The following is a 21,675-nucleotide window of genomic DNA, read 5'->3' as shown; positions in this document are numbered from 1 at the left end:
CGATTGACAGCTCCCGCGCCCGATGGCCGCTCCGGTCCCGCAGGGAAAGCCAATCCCCGCGGCCGGGGGGGCAGGAGGCGGCACTGTCCCCCGGCCTCGCCTTCCCCCCCGCCCTGCTGCCAGGTGTCTCTTTCGCAGGTGGCACCATGGGGACAGGTGAGGAGGGCACGGGGCGGGGGGGAGGGAGGGACGGCGGTAGGGGGTCCCCTGTGCCCCTTCGGGAAGGGCGCACCCGCGTCTGATGCTGGCGGGGGGTAATGGGTGGGCGCCGTGGGGGGCTGGCAGCGGCGGGGATACCGGCGTGTCCCCGGAGCCGGGGCCATCACTTATTTATTGAGGTCAGGCTGGGGCGAGCGGGGAATGAAGTGGGGGGGACACTGTGGTGGCGTTTCACCCACCCCTGGAAAATCCCCGCGGGAACTGCCTTGGGGGCTGGTGCACCTATCTCCAGCCCCATGGCACTGGGAATTCAGAGGGGCTCCAGGGAGGATGGGGAATGGCCAGAGGGGTCAGGTCCTGCTCTCCAGCATAAAGCTCATGTCCCCGTGTCCCCTCTCTGGAGCCCTTCCGGATTTACACTGTCAGGTAAAGCCCCTTTGCATCCCCTGTTCCGGATTTACACTGCCAGGCAGAGCTCTTTTGCGCCCCAGCATCCTTACCCCAGGGCAGGGCAGCCTGTGCCCACACCCCCACGGCAGTACCCAAGAGCTATGTGACAGTTTGATCCTCGGGACACCATAGGACGGGAGGGGATCAGAGAGGGGGCCACAAAGCTCCTTGTCCCTCCAGGCTGTGCTGCTGCGCCTGGGACCTGTCCTGCCAGCGGCGAGCACCCAGGCCAGCTGCCCCCAGCATTGCACTGCTAAAAGAGAGCGGTGCCCAAGCCCGGGCATGTGCTGCTGGACTATGCCATGTCCCCTGCTGGCTGACGGGCAGCCCTGGCCCTGTGAGGACACAGCCAGCCCTGAGCCAGACGCCGGGACACCGGAGTGCCCAGCTCCACCATGGCCCAGGACTGGGACACAGTGCTGTCGGGGATGACGACAGGCAGCCGGTCACGGAGCTCCAGCAGCGAAGCCAGCCTGGCTCCCCGCTACCTCCTCAGCAAGCAGAGCCGCCTGCTCAATGGGACCACCCGGAGCAGCCGCACCGCCTCCCCCATGGGCCGTGTCATCCTCATCAATGCCCCCATCGAAGGTGCGTGGGATGTCCCAGCCCTCTGCCCAGCCCCGTGGCCAGGAGGGCCCCAACGGCTGAATCCCCTGGGACTAGGGACAGGGAGGGCTGTCCTGGGCCTGGGAATGTTCTCAGCAAGAGAGACACCCCTTGCCATTGCTCATACCCAGTGTGGGTGACTCATCTGCTCCCCTGTCCCCACAGCCAGCAGCAACGAGAGTGACATCATCAATGCCATCACAGTGGAGAAGAGCGTGGACGGCAAACTGGGCTTCAGCGTCCGTGGCGGCTCCGAGCATGGATTGGGCATCTTTGTCAGCAAAGTGGAGGAGGGCAGCACTGCCGGTAAGAGGGTCAGGGTGAGGGACACCAGTAAAGATAGGCACATGCCAACAAGAGCCTCTCAAGGAGCTCCCAGTGACATGGTACCACAGCGACAATGCCACCCTTCATGGTGGAAAGCCACCATTTGCTCCCTGCTGCCTTTGGCCATGAGATTTTCGGGCTGCCCAAAGTGAAGGGCAGGACACAGGAGCAGACAGCCCTGTGCCAATGACTCTGAGCTCCATCCCCAAGCCACGGCAAAGTGACAAGCCACTCAGTGCAATTCTCAGGCACCCCCGCATCTCTTCCCAAAGGGTTTGGACCAGGTTGAGGACACACTGAGGGAGGGGATACCAAACAAGGGCATCAGTACCAGGTCAGATGCCCAGATGAGCCGTGTGTCCCTTGTAGAGCAGGCCGGGCTGTGTGTTGGTGACAAGATCACAGAGGTGAACAGTGTGAGTCTGGAGAACATCACGATGAGCAGCGCTGTCAAGGTCCTCACTGGCAACAACCGTCTCCGCATGGTGGTCCGGCGGATGGGCCGTGTGCCAGGAATCAAGTTCTCTAAGGAGAAGACGGCATGGTGAGCAGGGCATATCCCATGCCAGCACCCCAAAACCCAACCCCGTGGAGGGCATGCTGGGGGAGGTTGGTGGAGGATTCTGGGCAACAGGGAGGATCCCAGAGCTGGGGGACCCCCAGGGTGGAGTGGCATCAGAAGCCTCTGGCAAAGGTGGGGAGCTACCAGGGTGGGGTACAGGATGGGATAGGACGGTCTGGAGCAGGTAGGGTGGGTGCAAAATCCCCGTCACTCTCCTCCACTGGGTGCCACCAATGGTCCCCTCCTGCTGAAGGACAAGAGCCAAATCCCTGAGACCCCCCTACGCTGTACCCATGCTCCAGGGTGGATGTGGTGAATAGGCGCCTGGTAGTAGAGAAAAGCGGCTCGACACCATCAGAGAGCGGCTCTGAGGACGGGCTGCGACGCATCGTCCACCTCTACACCACCTCCGATGACTACTGCCTGGGCTTCAACATCCGCGGTGGCAGAGAGTTCGGCCTCGGCATCTACGTCTCCAAGTACGGCTGCCCTGGGGCATGAAGGGGTTGTGACAGCCCAATCTCTGCTGGGCCCACGCTGGGGCTCGGCCTCTCCTCTCTGGCTGAGCCTCACCCCACTCTCAGAAGACTGTGGGCATCACCACCATGGGTGCTGAGCCATGGGGTCGCCCAAGAGGAGGTGTGGGGCAGGAGCGGGACTCCAGCAAGTGCTTGGTCCTATCCTGCCCCCCTGCTGCCCTAGGGTGGACCCCGGAGGGCTGGCGGAGCAAAACGGCATTCGGGTGGGAGACCAAGTCCTTGCAGCCAATGGAGTCAAGTTTGAAGACATAAGCCATAGCAAGGCAGTGGAGGTGCTGAAGGGGCAGACTCACATCATGCTCACCATCAAGGTACCCACACCCCGCCCCATGGACCCTCGTGTGAGGCAGGGGTTGGCACGTCCCTTCACTGGCACTGTCCCAGCTCAGCCCAGTGCTGGGGGCTGGTGCAGCTGCTGGCTGGTTGGGTTTCAGGCGGGTGGGAGGGGGGGATGCATTATTCATGGCTGGCACCAGATCGAGTTCGCTGGGGCAGCCGGCACTCACTGACCCCCTTGTCCTCTCCCCCTGTGCCTAGGAGACAGGCCGGTTCCCTGCCTACAAGGAGTTGGTGGCCGAGTACTGCTGGCTCAGTCGCTGTAAGGGCAGTGCGGCGCGGGTACCGGCAGGGGCGCTGGGCTGGGGCACGGTGGGCTGGGACTCCCATGCGTGTGATGTCTGATTGCTGTAGGGAGGGAGAAGGTCCATATGCCATGGGGTCCTGAGGCCTTGGAGGGAGCACGGAGCTCCCTGTGCCACTGTTAGCATACACGCAGGCCTGATGGACTTGCAAGGTCCCACCTGTCCCCCATCCTTGGAGGAGACATGAAGAGCCCCCTGCCACAGCCAGCAGCCTTGTGGTCCCTGTGATTCCACAGCATCCTGCATGTCCACTTTCTTGGAGAGGACATGATGATCCCTATGCAATGGCCAACAGCCCACTGTCCCCATGGCCCTGTGGGTTCCCCACATGTCTGCGGTCTTCGGGAGGGACGTGGAGCTCTAGGTGGCCCACAGTGTGTCACAGTGTGTCCCTGCTGTGCCTTTGCAGTGACCAATGGGCAGCTGCAACAGCTGTCTCAGACATCAGAAACCAGCTCCTCCATCTCCTCCTACTCCTCGGGACCAGCACCAGGGGCAGTGAATGGGCTGGGGACAGCTGCCCCAGTGCCCCCAGCCCGCACCGTGGATGTGGCCATCTCCACAGAGGACGGGCCACGGCGGGGCTGGGTGCGGGAACATGCCGAGCGGGCCATGCAGACCGAGCCAGCTGCCGAGGGGCTGCCAGAGACACGGCGCACAGTGCGGCCCCCCGAGCTGCTGCGGGACACGGCCATCCGGGGCCAGGGCACCCGCGAGGCCCCTGGCACCCACCCACGCCGGACCTTCACCCACTCACCCAAGACGGCGCTTCTGCTGGCGCTGAGCCGGCCACGGCAGCCCATTACACGCTCCCAGAGTGACCTCACTGTCGCTGGTAGGCACTGGGGCACAGCCCCACACATGGGACTCAACCCTGGCTGAAGTCCCTTTCCAACGCCCAGCCCTGGGAGTCCCACAGCTCAGGCCCTGCGCCATGTGGGCAGCCTGTCCCTGACTCAAGCATCCTATAGTCCCTGACCCACATGGATACCTGCCCCCCCCCCAGGCTTCCTGTAGCAAACATCTTGGCCCCTACCCTGGCACCTTATAGCCCATATGGCCCCCTGGCCACCAGCCCTGGGTATCCTATAACCCTGCATAGCCCCAGCTCTGTCCCTGGGGCTTGCCAGGCATCTCAAAGCCCAGCCTATGGCCCCTGGTGATCCACTGCACCCCACAGAAGGACTTCTTTCCAGTCAGTGTCTCCCAGTAGCCCCTCCAATCCCCCAAAGTTCCCTGCCCCCAGACAAGATTTGGGGTGGCATCCCCTCTCCTCTCCACTTCAACACCCCCATCTCTCTGTCCACAGAGGAGAAGCGGAAGAAGGAGAAGCCAGAGGGACAAGGGGCACGAGGTGGTCCCCCAGGATTGCACCGCTCCAAGACCCTCGTCAACCTCTTTTTCAAGGGGGGCCGTGCCACCAGCCAGAGCTGGGCCCCCCCCAGCCAGGAGGCCCCTGGCTCTGATCGCCGGGCCCGCGCCAAGTCCCCAGGGCGTTCTGACGGGGACAGAGGTATCAGCCTGGGTGACAGGGCAGACAGGGACTCGACCTGGGACTGTTCCCCCTTCTATGGGCCTGTTGTGGCATCCCTGGCACAGAGAGGGCATAAGGAGGGGTTCCCCAAGCATGCAGTTTTGACAATGGACGGTGATGCTGCTGTCTGCTCTGGGCACTCATCGCTCTCCATCTCCCTTGCAGTAGGCGCTGTGCAGAAGATTGTCATCCGGAGCCTGAAGCGGGGTAACGGGGGTGCCCGTGTGCCCGGGGGGTGTGGGGCAGGCTCTGCATGCGCCTGACCCTGCGCTGCGTGTGTCTATCCTGCTCTGGTGTGGAGTGAGCTGCTGGGGGGGGGGGCATGGGGAACTCTCTGCGCTGGCTGGGGCAGTCCTTGCCCCGCTGGCCACCCCTCCTTGTTGTGCCTCCCCAGAGAAAAGCCGGCGTGCCACCATCCTGGGCCCCATAGGCATCACCACCCTGCAGCCCAACGGCAGCGACCCTGAGGCCCGGCTCCCGCACATCCAGGACACTGCTGCACGTCTCCTCAGCCCCGATGAGGTGACAGCCGTGCTCCGCCACTGCTCCCGGGTACGCACCGAAGGCAGAGCGGAGGCGGGGCACAGGCAGGGCAGCGCTGCCACCCTGGGCTCGTCCCTGGAAAGCTCCTGCATCCTGGGGGCATGGCGAGCACTCTGTGCCCATGCTTAGCTCTGGGAGGTAAGCCAAGGAACGGGTGAGGGGGAATCCATCCACTGACCCCCCTCCTGTGCCCACAGTACCTGCATGAAGGCAGCGTGGAGGATTTGGTGCGGCCGCTGCTGGCCATCCTGGACCGGCCTGAGAAGGTCCTGCTGCTGCGGGACGTGAGGCGAGTGCTGCTAGGAAATATCTGGGAAGCTCAATATTGCCCAGGCTGGTGTGACTGAAGTGGAGCCTCACATATGCCCCTCAGCCCTGATCACACTCCACCCCAGAGGCTGCTACAACCTGTCCCCACCTTTTTGGCTTGGCAGGAGTGTGGTGGCTCCCACCGACCTGGGCAGGTTTGACAGCATGGTGATGCCCCTGGAGCTGGAAGCCTTTGATGCCCTAAAGAGCCGCTCAGGTAGATCCCAGCCCCCCAGGGACCTTGACTGGGGGCAGGTAGTGGTCAGGGGTGGGTGCAGCTCGGGAGGTGACTGGGGGCTCTTCCTGACTGCAGTGCGTTCACCTGCCCTCCGCCCGGCCCACCATGACGTCCCCCCCAAGAGACACCTCATCACACCAGTGCCTGGTAAGTGCCACCTGTAGGGTCTTCCTGGACACCAGGCTGCCCAGTGGGGGCAGGGTGGAGGGAGTACGGGGGCAGTTCGGGGGAGGAGAAAGGGAGCTGGGATACCTGAGTGCAGGGGGTTCCAGGGAAGAAGGCATCTGGTGTCCCTGGGTGTTGGGAAGACTGGGAGCAGCACAATCTGTGGATCTTGGGTGCTGGGGTTCTTGGGGAGGAGGACATGGAGTGCCTTCAGAGAGCTGGGGTGTCTGGGGGTCCCTAGATGAGGAAGATCTGGGGCCCTAGGTAGCATAGGACCCAGGGCTTTGGGGTACTCATGGGAGGCCTGTGTGGCAGGGGTCCCACGGAGCAGGACTGTGGGTCCCTGGGGAGATCCCTGAGCCCCTCTCATTGCAGACTATCGGGGTGGATTCCTGCTGAAGCCAGCAGGGACTCCAGAGCCGGAGGAAGCTGGGGAGCAGCAGGCGAGCCCAGCCCGTCCAAGAGCTTCCCCCAGCCCCCGCCGGCCTCACCCCCGCACCTACACCCCACTCCCTGACGTGCCAGTGGATGCCTACGCCTCCGCCAGCCGGCCCCTGCCCACCCTTGGCCCGCAGTCCCCCAACTGGCTGCTGGCTGAGCCCCCCGCTGGCAAGGGGCATGGGCACTCTCGCAGCCCCCGGGCCACCTGGCGCAAGGAGCCCCCCAGGACAGCGCCTGACAGAGAGGCTGAAGTGCTGGGGAAGCCCCAGCGGGCACGGCCCCCTCTTGCCCCTCTCTTTGGGGGGCCAGGGGGTGAAGCGAGGGCTGGGGCAGCTACCAATGGCCCCGAAGATGCTGGCAAGGAGGAAGAGGAGGAGGAAGAGTATCATCTGCTCACCGTCACCCTCTCCAAGCTGAAGCACTCGCTGGGTGGGTGGTACATGGGTGCGTGGCACATGGGTGGGACCCCAGGGGTGGGGTGAGGACCCTTCTGGCACCAGCCTCAGTAGGATGGGTGGCACCTCCTTGGCAAGCAGTAAACCCCAGAGCATTCCTCCAAAATGAGAGCTGTCCCTGCCCTGGCCCCTCATCTCTGCAGGACCTACCAAATAGGGCAAGACAAAGGTGCAGCTACCCAGGGAAAGGTGGTGCCATGCTTGGGAGCAGGTGGAGGTCCCAGTCTACCCAGGTGTGATTGTCTTGTGGCTCCCTTGCAGGGATCAGCATCTCCGGTGGTATTGAGTCAAGGGCGCAGCCAGTGGTGAAGATTGAGAAGATCTTCCCTGGTGGAGCTGCTTTCCTCAGTGGCATCCTCAAGGTAGGGGGGGTCCCAGCACATGCCAGGGGGTGGGCAGACACTCCCATCCCTTGGTGCCGCTGGGTTGCTGGCAGTCCCCCAGCACGCCAAAAGTAGCTGCACTTCACCCCGCGGCCTTCCCTTCTGGGACCCAGGCCGGGCAGGAGCTGGTGTCGGTGGACGGGGAGAGCCTGCAGAATGTCACGCACCAGAGGGCTGTGGACATCATCCGCCAGGCCTACCGCAACAAAGCCAAGGAGCCCATGGAGCTGGTGGTGCGGGTGCCTGGACCACCTCCAGAGTGATGCTGCACCCCCTATTTGAGGAGCCATGCTGTGTTCCAGAGGAGCCAGATGGCTCATTCCTGCACTGAGCTGTGGCTGGTCTCAGTGCAGCCAGAGGGGGTGAGAGCCAGACCTGCCCCAAGGGCACGGAGCAGCTGCCCACTGGAGGACCCAAGGGAGAGTAGCACTGGCAACACAGGGGAAGGAGAGTTGGTCCCTGACCCTGCTCTGGACATGCAGACAGAGTCATGAAAAAAACACAGCCAGGGGCTTGTTTTTAATCGCCGTTTCCGGGTGGTACACGGACGAGCCAGGCTCTGGGAACGAGACATGACTGAAATAAAGTACAAAAATTCCCCCCCTGGAGCCAGGGGTGACCAAGCCACAGCTGGGCACAGCCAGACTTTTCCTTTGGTTTGACCTCCCCGGGTGCCCAGCAGGGCCCCCCCACCTCTGCCCATCCCCAGGGGTGTCCCCAGGGTGTCCCCAGCTGGCACGTGCAGCACCACGCCCCTCTCCCCTGGCAGGCTGGGCATCACAGAGGCACTGGCTTTTTTGGGGGGGAAACAGAGGGATGCTGGGGGCAAGGGCATGGGAAAGGCACTGAGGGCAAGCTGCCCCATGGCAGGGGTGAGGGGGCACAGACTGGTGGGGTGTGAGCTGGGAGGGGGTGATATGTTTTTGTAAGTCCTATAAAAATAGAGTTATTTAAAATGGCACAGAAACGAATTCCCTGACAAACACACAAAGGGGTGTGAGGGAGGCTGGCATGGGCAGGGACAGGGCACACGCCAAGTGACTGGGTGACAGTGCCAGCAGGGATGAGAGGGAGGGGACAAGTCAGCCCTCCCCCTGCCCAAGGTGACCCTGGCTGAAGCCAGCGCTGCTAATCCCCCGGAGCTAAGAGGATCAGCAGAAACCAGTTCCGGGCGGCCCCAAGGCCAGGACTCAGCACCCACCTGACCCAATATCTCACGGGCACCCCTCCCTGTGGTGGGCACTGATACACCCTCGCCCCAAAACTTCAATGCTGGGGAGGGGGCAGCACCTGTGGTCTCCTCTGCCCCTTCACAGTGCCAGCAGTTTGCAGAGCTGGGGGAGAGCAGGGGCCCCCCACAGCCCCACAGCTCCCAAAATCACAGGGGCTGGAGGGCCCTTCAGCCCTCCAAGCCTGGGGCAAGGGCAGGCAGCATCTCAGATCTCGGTGGCTGTGATCTCCTCAAAGGGCGGGTCAGGTGGGTCACAGAGCTCGGGCAGGGGGTCCTCGCCCTGAAGCCGGAGATGCTGGAGCCGCTGCTCGAGCCGCCGGTTGCGCCGGTACATCTGGATGTAGCTGTATTGCAGCTGCTTCTGGTAGCGGATGACCCGCTCCTTCTCGCCCTGCCACGTGCCGCGTTCCTGCTCGAAGGCATCCCGCTGCTCCTGCCCACGCCGCCGCTCCAGGGCCACCTCTGCACGCAACCGCTCCAGCTGCCGCCGCAGCCCCACACTGCCCCGGGGCTCCTCGCTGGCTGAGGGGCATCCCTCACCAGGTGGGGGGCACCCTTCACCGGTGCCTGGGGGGCATCGCCCGCGGGCAGCTTCCCGCAGCCCCATCACCTCCTGCTCGAGCCGGCCGGCTTTGGCACGGAAGAGGTCGGCCTCGCTCTTGCGGCGCTGCAGTTCATTGGCACAGACCTCCAGCTCCAGCGCCTTGAGGCGGGTGGCCTCCTGCAGCCCCTGTGCCCGCCGCTCGCCTGCCTGCAGCTGTGCCCGTGCCTCCCGCAGCTGAGCCCGCAGCCCCAGCAGCTCAGCACTCCGCTGCGCCAGCTCCGCCTGTGCTTCCTTCAGCTGCTGCTTCAGCAGAGAGATCTCCCCTGATTTCTGGCACACCTGTGGGGATGATGGGGTTCAGGTGCTGGCCAGGACCCCCCCAGCCACAGCCTGCGCCCCCTGACACCTCTGGCACTGCTGGGTGACTCACCTCCCACTTGGTCTCCTCCAGCCGGGGTGCCAGCTCGGTGCGCTCCCGCTGGAAGGAGGCGCAGCGACGCTCCAGCAGTTCGCGCTCCTGCAGCAACTGGGCCAAGTCCTCCTGCAGCTGCTTCTTCTCCTGCTGCAGCTGCAGCACCTGGAGCTGCAGGACCTGCTGCCCCCGATGTGCTGCATGGGCCGCCTGCCGCGCCTGGGCCGCACAACGCTGCCGCAGCCCCTCCAGCTCCTGCTCACACCGACGCTGCTTCTCTTCAAACACCTGGGCCAGGGGATGCAGAGCTGCTGGGAGGGCAGCACGGCACTCTCCCACTTCAGCTGCCATCTCCAAGATTGGCATCACAGGGAGGGGGCAGCACATCTCCCCCAAATGGAGCAAGGGTCCAGGAAGAGTGCAATATGGTGGTACACACCTCCTTGTGCTCCCCTAGTCATCTGCATGATGGGCCCCCCATGTTAGCACCCCCAAAGCCTATAGGGCTCCTCCAGCTCCATCACAAGCAGGGAGCAGCCACAGGTCCCAGGCTCATTCAAAAAAGGGAACCCCAAGATAAGGCATCCCAGTCTGTACAACTGGTCCCATGGGCCATACAAGGGTCCCCCATGGACTACATAGGACCACCCAACTGGTGGGAAAAACCCACATACCCAGATCCACAGGAAAAGGTATCCCCCTGCAAGGATCTGTAAAGGGTGCCCAAAGCAGGTTCCTACCCCCAACAAGGGGGTATGTCCACACTAGGTGCTCCAGGGAGGGAGACAGGGACAGGACATGCGGACACCAGGGACATACCTGGCAGACGGCCACCTCATTTTCGTCCAGGCTGTCACGCAGGAGCCGCAGCTCGGCCTCCCTCTCCCGCAGCTTGTCCTCCAGCTCCCGCACCAGCATGGCCTCCTCACCAGGCAGTGGAGAGCGCCCGCAGGAGCCACTCTCCGAGGAGGGCCGGCCCCGGCCACTCAGCGAGCCCGTGCTCTTGCTGGAGGACGAGCGCCCGCTGTCCGAGTTGGAGGGGCGGCAGCCCCCTGGGGGGTCGAGGGGGCCATGGGGGGTGGTCGGCAGGGCACCCACCTCTGGATGCTGGCTGCAGCCCGTGCTGTAGGTGGGCAGGCTGGAGAGGGAGTTGCGCCCCGAGTCCGAGAGGGTGCTGGCACGGCAGCTCAGAGAGCCAGGCTTCTCAGCACCCAGCAAGTGGGTGAGGCTCACCTGGCTCTCCGAGAGCCCCAGGCGTGTGCCTGGCTGGGCATTCCGAAGCTTGGATACCACTGGCTTGAAGGCCATGGGGCGGATCAGGGTCTTCTCCACATTCTGCCAGGAAAAGAGGGGAGAATGAGGGGTTGGGTAGGACCCATTAAACCCAAGAAGGGTTGTCCAGGAATGTTATGGTGGGTTCCCCCAGCCCTAACACCTTCACTCCCCAAAGGAGACAGGGGCCAGTCACCACCCACTTCATCCCCTTTCTATGGGTGTCCAGGTGAGCTCCCCAAACACCCTTGGCATGATGGAGGGGACATTAAGAGCATGGGGATTGCCACTTCCTCAAGGACACCAGAAGTGTGGCCACATGACCCCATTTCACACATCTGAGCCAACAATACCAGTGTGGCACAGGGTGTAAAGTCAAGACCGCAGCACACACCCACCCACCCTGATGCTGCCCCCCCGCACCTCTTCCAGCTTGCCAGAGACAGGTACAAGCTTGGGGGGTGGCCCCTGAAGGTGATCACTTGGTGCTTGGTCATCACGAAGATCATCTGAGTCGCTACAGGGGCTGATAGGAGAGGAGGCATCGAGCCAGTCACCACAGAAGCCCCCGTTGGCGTACGAGTGGGTAACACCGGGTGCAGACACACGGGGCTCCTCAGGAGTGGCCCGGAGTAGCCCCTCCTGCTTGCAGAAGGAGGCAGTGGAGGGGTCCCCATCGCTGGCGCAGTCATGGCGAGGCCGGACAGGCAGGAGGCTGCCCACGCTGCCCATGGCAGCAGGGGGTGAGCGGGCAGCGGCGCAGAGCTGTGTGGCCCCCTCAGCAACAGCCTCAAGGGGCACTGGCAGCGTCTGCACGATGGCCATGGCGGGGGGGCCCCCGGCGGGCAGGGGCACGCAGGCAGCCTGCAGGCAAGGAAGACAGCATCAGAGCCATGGGCACTGAAAACAGTGCCCCACCAGCTGCCAGCATCCCTAGGTGGGCATGGGGGAATCCCCAAGTCCCCAGTCACCATCCCCAATTTTATAGGTGACGGTTGGCCCAAGGGGAAGCAGGCAGAAGGAGACGCCAAACGAACCAGAACAAAACCAGGATTAGTTGGGGGAGTGGTACTAGCAACCACCAAGTTGGCCTCAGCACCCCAGTGGAGCAGCCAGGGCCTGCCAGGGGCTGTGGGGTGCTGGTGGCAGCGTAGGGCAGTGGCGATGCAGTCCTGCCTCATGCCGTGCCCTGGCGTGACCCTGTCACGGGAAGCGTGCCAGGACTGGAGGCAAATCCCAAGAGGCCTGCAGAGAGCTGGCTCACAGGCAGCCAGCCTGCCTGTCTGCCCCCCAGCACCTACCAGAGCAGCCTCACTGAGAGTGGGAAACAGCCCCACACACCAGGGCCAGCCACCTCCTCTGACCCACAGCCCCCACCTCTCAGTAGTGACCCCACAGAAGCTGCTTTCCACCCCAAACTATCCACAGTGGGGCACAGAGCTCCCTGGAGAGGGCCACCAAGGGGGAAGCTGCCCGGTGGGCACCAGGCTCTTTCCCAGCCCCAACACACGGAGGCTTGTTCCCGCCCCCTCCAGCTGGGGGGGTTCTGCCGGTCTCTGCTGTGACTCCCCCTGTCCCGACCCACGCCATACGCCCGCGTGACGGGAGCCGGCCGACGGGCCGGATCCATCCCCTGCTGCCTCATCGCATCTCGCACATGGCTGCGGCTGGCACAGGGCGCGGGCGGGGTGGGGGGGGGCCGCTGCCCGCACGGTCTCGCCCGCCGAGCTGTCACCTGAAATCAATCCGCCTGCCAGCGCCCGGGGAGGGGCGGGCAGGGGAGAGATGCCGGCGAGCCAGCCCCCCCGCCACCGTCACCCCCACCGGCACGTGCTGTCCCCAGGCACCGTGACCTCACACCGTGCTCGTGATACCCTTGGGTGGGCAGGTGGGCGACCCCCCCCCAACAGCTCCGCTCACCTCGCCAGCCGCTGCCCATCCGTCCGGTCCACTCGGGCCCCCGCACCGTGAACACTGCTCCGCCGACCCCTGAAGCGGGGAGGAGGAAGAGGAGGGGGTCAAGGGACTGAACGGCAGCAGGATCCCCGTGCTCCCCGCTGCCCCCTTCCCCCCCAAGTCCCCTAGCCGGCAGGGCCAGGGCAGGTGGTGCCAGCGTGGCACTGAGGGAGGCAGGGGAGCCCGGCGGCGGGTGCGCTGCTCCTAGCACCCCGGGTGGGCTGCGGTCACCCCGGAAGGTGTGGTGGGGACAAGAGCCCGCCATGGGGACCTGCTGCTGCCAGAGGAACAGGAATCAGAGATCAGGAACCCCAAAGGGACATCTCATGGCCCCCCAGCCCAGCCAGCCACGGGACAGTACCCCACCCCAGCGAAACGCCCTCAGGATGTGCAGGTCAAGGGGACGGACACCCCTGGGGACAGTGGGTCCCCGCGCAGCCTGGAGGGGACACCGTCACTGCTGGGGCCCTGCCAGGAAGGCGATGGGAGGAGACTCCATCTTCTCCCTCCCCCCAGCCCCCCGGCCCGCCGAGAGGGTCCCAACGCCACCCGGGGAGGGAGGGAAGGAGGGAGTGCCCAGCCCGGCCTCCAGCCACCCAGTAAAACCAGTCTCCAACTGGAGTGGCGTCACCTCCAGCCACTCCGGCCGGAGCACAGCGTTGCCGGATCCCACCGTTCCGACCCCTAAATAGCACGGGAACATTCGGTCCCTGCTCGGCCAGACCCCCACCCTGAGCTGCTGTGGGGATTCCGGGCCCCCGGGGACCCCCTTGCCTCGACGGCACCTCAGGGCCACCCCAGGGCAGGGGGAATCAGCCCCCTGTCCCTCCCCACATACCCAGCACATGCGGGATGGATACCATCCATTCCCGGCTGTGCCCCTCTCCAGGCCCCCGGCATCCTGAGGTTCCCTCGATGGTGCTGCCCTCCTTGCCCGCCCAACGCACCCCCCCTCTCTCCACCCACCTCCCGCTGCCCCACTAAGCCCCACAGTGCCCAGCCCGTCCCATGGTGCTTCCACCCCTCCTGACCCCACAGCACCCTGAATTGCCCCACGGCGCCCGTGGGCCCCACTGCCCCACAGTTCCCCCAGAGTGCCCTAAACCATCCCCAAAGTTTCCCATGACACCCCTAAAATGCTTCACGGCGCTCCTGGGCCTCCGCTGCACCACACCTCTCCTAAAGTGCTCCTAAACCACCCCCAAAGTGCTCCAAAACACCCCCAAAGTGCCCCACGGCGCGCCTAGGCCTGCACTGCCCCACAGCTCGCCCCTGAAGCACCCCTAAAGTGGCCCGCGACCCCCTCAACTACTCCATTGAGCCCCTGGGCCTCTGCATTCGCAGGACCGTCCTGATGTGCCCCTGAAACATCCGCAAAGCACCGCACGGAGTTCCAGGGCCGCCGCCGACCCCCCAGACCCCCCCAAATCGGCCCCGGGGGGCCAGGCCCCACAACACCCCAAGCGCCGGCAGCTCCCCGAAGCACCCCGCCACCCAACTCCCCGGAGCGCCCCCGCGCCCCGCCGACCCTGCGGGACCCCCGGACGCCCCCGACCCGGCCCCCGCACTCACCGCGGCCCCGCCGCCGCCTCCCGCGCCGCGCCGCGCCCCGGCCCCGCCCCGAGCGGGCCCCGCCCCCAGGGCCACGCCCCCACCGGCTCCGCCCCCGCCGCGAGGCCACGCCCCCGGACAGGGGCCGGGGCACGGGGGGACACGGGGGGACACGGGGGCTGCCTGGGGCACCCCCGCCTGGTACATTCCCAGTCACGTCCGTTCCGGGGGATTCCCAGAGCTCATGCCCTTCTCTGCCCCAGCCAAGCCCTCCGTCTCAAGGCTCTCCACCCCCAAAGTATCCCCAGGCCTCTGGGGTGAAAATCACCCTCTAGGTTATGCCCCCTCCGCAAATCTTTGGTGAGCCCAGCATTCTGCTAAGGGGTCTGGGGGCCTCTGCCCCACTTGACATCACATCATCCGTCCCCATGAGTTGTTACAGCTATTGCCACCCTCCAGCCTTTTCGAGAGACCCAAACTGGGGGCAAAAGAATAAAATAAACCCTCATGAAACCACCTGACCCCCGGAGTCTGGGATCAGCTAAGGCCCCCCCCACAGGCTCAGCTTCTTCACCCCCTCCATGGCTCATGGAGGGACAGGTGCGAGATGGGGTCCTGGGCTATCCCACTGCCTCACTTCCACTCTAGAGCCCCATGACCTGAACTAGACTGGGTCAAATGGAAGCCAGTGAGATGGAGGGGGCCCTTGGGCTGAGGGGGGACACCCACAGCCCCCACCTACATTGCCACGAGAACCCTGACCCAGCTCCATTGCCCCCTGCCTTACCTCTGCTTCCCCAGGACCCTCGTCTGCCATCACCCCCGTCCTGCCTGCGGGTGCTCACACCTGCACTGACAGCACCCAAAGGTGCTCTCCAGGTGAGCTGGTGCACCCCGGAAACCCAGGGCTGGGTGTGTACCATCGCCTGCTCTGGGCCCTCATTATGGCTCAGGTTAAAACTATTCCCAGCATGGAGGTTGGTAATAATCTGGTGTGCCACAGCTGGGGCAGGATGCTCGGCAAAGCAAGAACATCCTCAAGGGGCCACCTCCTCCCTGGCCAGGCTACCCTCCTCAGACCCAGGGCACTCCAGTCACAGAGACAGAAAAGACACTCATATTTATGCTTTAATAAAACTAGAAAGAGAAAAAAATCAAAGGGATTAGACCAAGATCCGGCCATGGACACTTCCTACCACGGCAAGGACTAGTCAGGTCACAGTATTTGCTGCCTGCAGCCCTGAGGGCAGGGGGATGGCAGCCCCCCCCAACTCAGCAGAGCAAGGCAGGGCTGTTCCCCACATGGTTTTATTGCTGGTGATGCCCCCCAGAGAAAGGGGCTTGGGAGACCCTGAGCAAGGGGGCCAGGTCAGGCGCCAGCTGAGTGGGTAGAACAGCCAAGTTCCACATCACACCTGCTCCCACCCTGGAGCATGAGCCACCCACAATCTCCCACACTTTCCTTCACGATCTTTCCCTTGCTGGCTCCATCCCAGCCAGGATTGAGCTCACAGACCCCATTTGTGACAGGGAGGTTTCTACTACATGTTCCTCTGCACAGTTGCCCCCCACAATCCCTCCCAGTTAGTGACAGCTCATGATTTCAGCTCCATTTTAGACACAATTTAACGACCTGACCCAGGTCCGGAGATACCCAAGTCCCAGGCCTGCAGATCATCCCTACCACCATCCAGCTTACTCTGCCTCCACTCCCCCCATGCTCCCAGCACTTAGCACCAACATGGAGCAGCCAGTGTTTGTCAAAGCACCTTCCCCAGCCACTCTTCGCTAGGATGAGACCACTCCTCCTCTCATGGAGGTCCCCCATCTCAGAGACACTGTGCTGGTGGTCAAGAGGCTTGTTCGTGCAGGAGAAAGGCCCACAGAGGTGCATGGCAGATGCTCCCAGGGAAGAGGAGCTGGCATATTCCAGCCTTGGGCTGCCAGAACTAGTCTCCATCCCTCCAGATGAACCAAGGAAGAGACCTGCTGGGCTCATGGTTTCTTGGAGGCTCCTGAGCCTCCCTCCACAGTTTTATTGGCTAAAAGCTCCTTCTCCCCCTTCATTTTCTTCAGCCTGGCCTTGCTTTTGGAAGATGAGAAGGAGAGCGAGGCCTTGCTGAACTCCAGAGGGAAGATACCCACGTCCCCGTCAAAGCGATTCTTGGACACCTGCAGGTAGCGCTTCCCTGGCCCCGTCACCAGCTTACGGTCCTGCAGGATGAGGACGTTGTCGGCCTCCTGGCTGGCCTGGGGAGAGGAAAACATCTTCAGGGGGCTGCCAGCAATGCTGCCAGAGTCACAGGCCTCAGATATGCTCATGAATGCTTGCCCAGCTCCTTTAAACCCTGTTACAGGGCACCCCAGGCCACAGCAACTCCAGCATTTCCCCAACATCAGCCCCTTGCGCCCTGCTGGAACATCCCAGTGACCCACCAGGCACACCCTGGGGAAACGGGATCACAGGAGGGTTGTGCACAGAGAGCACCTCCTGCCCACTACTGCAGGGTTGGTCAGCATCCTGGAAGAGACCAGAGTACTCAGAGAGCCCATCCCCGCACCCTCCCTGCCTCCCTCTTTAATTATCTCCTACTACATTCCACTCATAGTCAATGAGTATTAATTAACTGCACCTAAAGCTCCAACAGAGCTTTAGCTGACAATGGGTTTGCTCTCTGCCTGCATCAGGACTCTGGGAGACATCCTACACCTTTCAAGTGCCCAGTCATCATCCAGGGTGCTGATGGGATCTGGGGATGACTGCCCAACATATCCTAGCCCCTTCCTGGGAATAAGCTGTGCCCAAGGGACAGGAAAGGCCACCCTGGCCCAGCTCACCTTGGCAGAGCCGAAGATGGAGGCTGTCTGCAGCTCCTTCTCATCATCCTCCTTCCGAGGATGGATGATCAAGGTGATGTGGCACGTGTTGTCCGTGGCAAACTTGCGGAAGGCACCAACGACGTAGTCCTGGGCAGCGAGCCTGCCACAGCAGCAAGAATGGGGTCAGGGGCTGGCATTGCTCAGTGGCTGGGGGCATTGCTCAGTGGCTGGGGGCATTGCTCAGTGGCTGGGGGCAGCAAGGTGCTGATCCCCACAGCAGGAGCCATCCAGGAACATGGGCTTGCTCTCCATGAGGCAACCAAGCCTACACGGGAAGAGGGATGTGGCACGGCAGGGATGGCTGGTAACCTGCTCACCCCTTCCCACCTCTTCCTCCCTAGGACAGTGATTGCCCTTTAATGAAACACGGCAGCCAGACAGGAGTAAAGGGGACACCCTGTGTGGGTCCCCAGCCCCTGCCGTGACACCTGACAGAGACAGCTCCAGCAGTGAGGGTGGCAGAGGTAGGAAGGATTAGACTGGAGAAGGGCTACCTGTCCACAGAGAGGTGCTCGTGTCCCATCATGAACTGGAGATTGTCGACGACCACGTGGGTGATGTCGTACATGTAGACTGCGTGCTGCATGGTGTCAATCACTGTCCTGAGAGGGGAGACCAGGATCAGCCCCAGGGATTAGTGGAGGTGGGGATGGGAATGCTGAGCCAGGCAAAAGGACGCAGAAAAAGAGCTGGAAGGTACCAGGCTGGGTCCCGATGGGACCTGGGCGCATCTCACCTCTGCCTCCCCCCCGTATAACAGGTGCAGCCCCATCCCCACAAGTAAAGGTAGCTGGGATCAGGAAGACCCAGCTGCTGCCCACACAGTCCCTGCCCACTGCCCTGCAATCCCCCCAGCCCACGGGAATTCTCAGGGCATATGAGGATGCATGCAGGTGCCACAGTGCCTGATGAATAGAAGGAGCTGGAGGTGCCTGTCCTCCCTCTTCAGCAAACAACAGCACTGCAGGTAAGCAGGGTGTGGAGGTACATGTCCTGCCATGGGCACAGGCTGGCTTCAGAGCAGCCACCTAGCACAGGGTCAAGTCCCCTCCTTCACCCCCACTGCAGAGAGAGGCTGCGAGAGTCCCCATGACTGGTGGTTGGCCACACAGTCCCCACACACCAACCCTGGGACTTCAACAGTCCCAATGTGCCTCCTGCCAGCCCCAAATCTGTGACTCACTGCGGGAGAAGAGCCCCAGCTCCCCAGGGCCCTGCAGCACATGCCACGAGGGGTAAATGCCACTAGGAATGGAGGTGCAGGACCATACTTGATGTTCTGCTGGCCATGGAAGGTCATGAAGTAGAGCGGGAGCTCCTCGAAGCGATCGGCCCACTCATCGTACAGTTCTAGCTGGTCCTCCAGGCGCCGGCCAGCGAACTGCGTCAGCATGATTTTGGCCAGGCGGACATTGTTGATCTCAAAGCTGCCCCACAGCGTGCACACTCCCTGCATGCACAGGTCCAGTGCATACTCGCTGATAAACGTGGTCTTCCCACTGCCCGTTGGGCCTGGTACAAGGACAACAACAGGAGAAATTAGCTGGGGGAGATGATCTGACCCATCCTGAATGTGCTGGGGGGTTGTTTAGAGGTGGAATCACCAGGGAGCAGGGTAAGAGAAGCCCAACTGCAGCACTCACACCATAAATAAACTTCTCGTGCCACCTGGGTGCTCTGGCGTGGCCTCCCACAGCTTGTGGGTCCCCACAGGGAGGTGGTAAGCACAGGGAGGGCTCAGACAGGAGGTGGCAGGCAGGAGCAGGAGTAAGGGACAGCCCAGGACTTCCTATGCTGTCCCAGGCAGGGAGCACATCACCACACTGGCATGCACGGTCCCACCACACTGAGAAATGCACCCCAGCCTCTCACACACTCACAAGACAGGCTCAGTCAAAGCCATGAGCAGAAAGAGACCTGGAAAACTCGTGAAGCACCACCCCCAGGAGGGTAAAGCCACCAAAGACCCCTCTGCTCCCCCTGTCCACAAGTCATTGTGCCCGCTACCTGTGAAGATGGTGAGCTCCCCTCTGCGGTGCCCTTTGAGGAGCTTGTTGAGCTCGGGGAAACGCGCCCACTTGACGCCAGACACCTGCTCAGTGTTGACCAGCTCCCCAAACACCTCCTCGCGCAGCTGCCGGAAGGAGACGATGGATTTGTGGCTGGCAAGCAGGGCAGAACGCAGGATTTTGGTGACGTTCAGGCCCTGGTTCAGAGCCTCCAAGGGCCGGGGCTGCAGGTTGCCAGGGCGCACCAGAGAGCAGCGCTTGAGGCTCAGCTTGCGGGCAAAGAGCTTGGCAGCTTCCCAGGAGCGCAAGTCCTCGCCCAGCCACAGCGTGATGCGCTTGAACTGCTCCAGGTAGGGGAGAAGGGTGGGAGGCAGGCAGCTGGCCCCCCGTGGCAGGGCCAGGGTGGCCACTCCTGCACTTTGGTGCAGGGCCAGGGCATCCAGCTCCCACCCAGTTAAGACCAGCTCTGTGTCTCGGCGGCCAATCAGGGGCAGCCCAAAAAGATTGCGATAGGAATCGAAGCGCGGTAAAGTCTCTTCCACGTAAGTTATCGTGCTCCCCTTCTTCTCCACCCTCACGAGCTTCAGGCCCTTCAGGGTCGCGTTCTGAGGGCTGAACCAGGGGAAGACGAGAGACCTGGCAGTCCTCAGATAACGCACCCCAAAGCGTTTCAGGGTGGCATCTGTCACCATGGAGATACCAAACAAAGCCTTGGTCTCCTTGATCTCCTTCTCATCCAGCAGCTCCCAGAGCGGCAGAGCCCGTTCCCAGATGCAGCGGGCATCCTCGCGAGCCTGTCGCATTTCCTCCTCCACCTCCTCCGAGCTGGCAGGAGGAATGGGAGTAATGCCACGGTGCCGCAGCTCCACGTTAGCCTGGAAGTCCTGCCAGGTACCCTCGGCCAGGGTGGCTGTGCACAGGAAGCTGCCCGTGGTCTTGTCAATGAAAAGCGTGAACGGGGCACTGGCGGACAGCGGCTGGCCCCCGCCGTCGCCGGTGAAGAGGCTGGGGGTGTGCAGGCAGCTGTAGCCATCGTGGAAGGGGATGTCCTCCGCCCGCAGGTACTGCCGGATCTCGGTGATGGAGACGGAGGGCGCAGGCCCGTCGGGGGAGGGCAGCACGTCCTTCTTGTAGCGCCGCTGGCCGAGGCGGCCCGGCGCCCCGGGGCTCAGCGAGGCTCCCTTGCTCCTGGCCCCGCCGCACAGCAGCGGCAGGAGGCGGCTGGCGGCTCTGCCGGGCCGCAGGGGCACCAGCGCCATCCTGACCGCCCCGGCACCCGCCCGCGCCGCCGCCGCTCCGCATGGGCGGCTGCCCCGCGGCCCCCGGCCCCGCAGAGCCGCTCAGGCCGCAGCCCCCACGTGCGTCCGCACGGACACCGCCATTGCGGCTCCCGCTCCCGGCGCGTCACTTCCCGGCGGGCCCGGGGCGCCCCGTCCCGCCCCTCCCGCCGGTTCCGGCTCCGGGTGAGCGCGGAGCCATGACGGGCCGCGGGTCGCCCAGCCGGTTCCTGAGCGCCGTTCTGCACAACGGCGTGGGCCGGTACGTGCGGCAGCTCCAGCGCCTGCAGCTCCTCTTCAGCCCCACCGCGGCCGACGCCCGCGGCGCCAGGTACCGCCGGCGGCACCACCCGACTGCCGGGGATGGGGAGGGGAGAGCCTGGGGACTGGGGGGACGGGTTTTCCCTTGGTCCTGTCAGCGTGGGCAAGGGACAGTGCTGCTGCCCCTGATCACCGGGCAGCGGCGGGGTGGGACCCCCAGCCTCCTGCGAGACGGGGCAGGAGCTGGAAGGCGGCATCGGGGGCACGACTCCAAATTCTGCGCTGTGACTTTTCCTGTGGGCTCGGCACGGGCGGAGGGTGACCCTAACCTGGCGGCTTTGGCGATTCTTCCCCTCCTCTGGCCCCCAGAGAATTCGTGGAGGAGGCGGCGCAGGACTTCGCCCGGCAGCACCCCGATGTTGTCCTCTACGTGAGCCCCCAGTCGGGCCCGGGCCCGGCCCCGGTGCTGCGGGCCGAGTACTGTGAGTGCTGGGGGCCTTGGGGAGGGGATGGGGGCGAGGGTCTCCCTGCCTGCCCCGGCTCTGTGCTACCTCTGCCCGGCACAGACGGTGCCGGGGAAGCTGCTGTGGGATGGGGATCAGCAGCTGCCCCCCGGAGGCTGCAGAGTGGGGGGATCCCGGCCTGACCCCCACGCTCTGCTGCAGTGAACGGGACGGTGCGGGACGAGCTCATTGCCAGCAAGACGAGTGAGGAGATTGTGCAGCTGGCCACCAAGCTGGCCAACCAGTCTGGCCTGGACATCATCCGCATCCGCAAGCCCTTCCACACTGACAACCCGAGTGTCCAGGGCCAGTGGCACCCCCTCACCAACAAACCCTCCATTCTCACCATCCAGGGCCCACGCCTGCAGCCGCAATAAAGCCTCGTCCACCCCCATGTCTCTGTATCCATCTCTCCTGCCTTTAGAGG

The 21,675-nt window shown here is 63.7% G+C and overlaps 4 protein-coding genes across 7 annotated transcripts; 2 read left to right on the top strand and 2 right to left on the bottom strand.

Annotated features, from left to right (window-relative positions):
* The first annotated feature begins 11 nt into the window (after positions 1-11).
* Positions 12-7,979, top strand: PDZD7 (PDZ domain containing 7). Of its 3 annotated transcripts, XM_032117013.1 has the most exons (17): positions 12-156; positions 790-1,197; positions 1,381-1,521; positions 1,912-2,086; positions 2,407-2,583; positions 2,807-2,954; positions 3,181-3,241; positions 3,694-4,119; positions 4,594-4,797; positions 4,984-5,025; positions 5,213-5,370; positions 5,559-5,650; positions 5,796-5,887; positions 5,984-6,055; positions 6,449-6,943; positions 7,231-7,331; positions 7,466-7,979. In XM_032117013.1, exons 2-17 carry the CDS (start codon positions 1,005-1,007, stop codon positions 7,613-7,615), a joined length of 2,727 nt encoding a protein of 908 aa, XP_031972904.1. In that variant the 5' UTR covers positions 12-156; positions 790-1,004; the 3' UTR covers positions 7,616-7,979. The 3 variants fall into 3 exon arrangements, with proteins under 3 accessions (XP_031972904.1, XP_031972905.1, XP_031972906.1); XM_032117014.1 differs by lacking the exon at positions 4,984-5,025; XM_032117015.1 differs by lacking the exons at positions 12-156; positions 790-1,197 and having other exon boundaries at positions 1,917-2,086.
* On the bottom strand, positions 7,844-15,188 carry LZTS2 (leucine zipper tumor suppressor 2). Of its 2 annotated transcripts, none has more exons than XM_032117023.1 (6): positions 15,106-15,188; positions 12,732-12,800; positions 11,235-11,675; positions 10,359-10,874; positions 9,558-9,827; positions 7,844-9,466 (listed from the first exon to the last, which is right to left on the bottom strand). In XM_032117023.1, exons 1-6 carry the CDS (start codon positions 15,133-15,135, stop codon positions 8,789-8,791), a joined length of 2,004 nt encoding a protein of 667 aa, XP_031972914.1. In that variant the 5' UTR covers positions 15,136-15,188; the 3' UTR covers positions 7,844-8,788. The 2 variants fall into 2 exon arrangements, with proteins under 2 accessions (XP_031972914.1, XP_031972915.1); XM_032117024.1 differs by lacking the exon at positions 15,106-15,188 and adding an exon at positions 14,340-14,368.
* Positions 15,189-15,428: 240 nt separating this feature from the next.
* On the bottom strand, positions 15,429-21,115 carry TWNK (twinkle mtDNA helicase). The gene is given in 6 exon segments (XM_032117016.1): positions 15,429-16,568; positions 17,157-17,298; positions 17,693-17,800; positions 18,470-18,710; positions 19,206-20,541; positions 20,544-21,115. Coding segments are annotated over 6 exon segments (2,541 nt in total). The 5' UTR covers positions 21,003-21,115; the 3' UTR covers positions 15,429-16,313.
* Positions 20,085-21,642, top strand: MRPL43 (mitochondrial ribosomal protein L43). The gene is made up of 3 exons (XM_032117027.1): positions 20,085-20,268; positions 21,115-21,227; positions 21,411-21,642. Exons 1-3 carry the CDS (start codon positions 20,252-20,254, stop codon positions 21,623-21,625), a joined length of 345 nt encoding a protein of 114 aa, XP_031972918.1. The 5' UTR covers positions 20,085-20,251; the 3' UTR covers positions 21,626-21,642.
* The last annotated feature ends 33 nt before the right edge of the window (positions 21,643-21,675 follow it).

The sequence above is a fragment of the Corvus moneduloides genome, chromosome 8 (assembly GCF_009650955.1).
Source record: "Corvus moneduloides isolate bCorMon1 chromosome 8, bCorMon1.pri, whole genome shotgun sequence".
In the NCBI taxonomy this organism is placed as follows: domain Eukaryota; kingdom Metazoa; phylum Chordata; class Aves; order Passeriformes; family Corvidae; genus Corvus; species Corvus moneduloides.
The sequence above is the reverse complement of the archived record's forward strand: the minus strand, read 5'-3'. Positions and strand labels throughout refer to the sequence as shown.

Excerpts from the sequence above, each read along its gene's own strand:
- PDZD7 (XM_032117013.1), top strand. The coding sequence starts at position 1,005 with ATGGCCCAGGACTGGGACACAGTGCTGTCGGGGATGACGACAGGCAGC. Across the intron at positions 2,955-3,180 it reads ACATCATGCTCACCATCAAG|GAGACAGGCCGGTTCCCTGC; the intron begins GTACCCACACCC and ends CCCTGTGCCTAG. Across the intron at positions 4,120-4,593 it reads GAGTGACCTCACTGTCGCTG|AGGAGAAGCGGAAGAAGGAG; the intron begins GTAGGCACTGGG and ends CTCTGTCCACAG.
- LZTS2 (XM_032117023.1), bottom strand. The coding sequence starts at position 15,135 with ATGGCAGACGAGGGTCCTGGGGAAGCAGAG. Across the intron at positions 12,801-15,105 it reads AGGGTCCTGGGGAAGCAGAG|GGGTCGGCGGAGCAGTGTTC; the intron begins GTAAGGCAGGGG and ends TCCCCGCTTCAG. Across the intron at positions 10,875-11,234 it reads TCTCTGGCAAGCTGGAAGAG|AATGTGGAGAAGACCCTGAT; the intron begins GTGCGGGGGGGC and ends TTTTCCTGGCAG.
- MRPL43 (XM_032117027.1), top strand. Across the intron at positions 21,228-21,410 it reads GGTGCTGCGGGCCGAGTACT|TGAACGGGACGGTGCGGGAC; the intron begins GTGAGTGCTGGG and ends GCTCTGCTGCAG.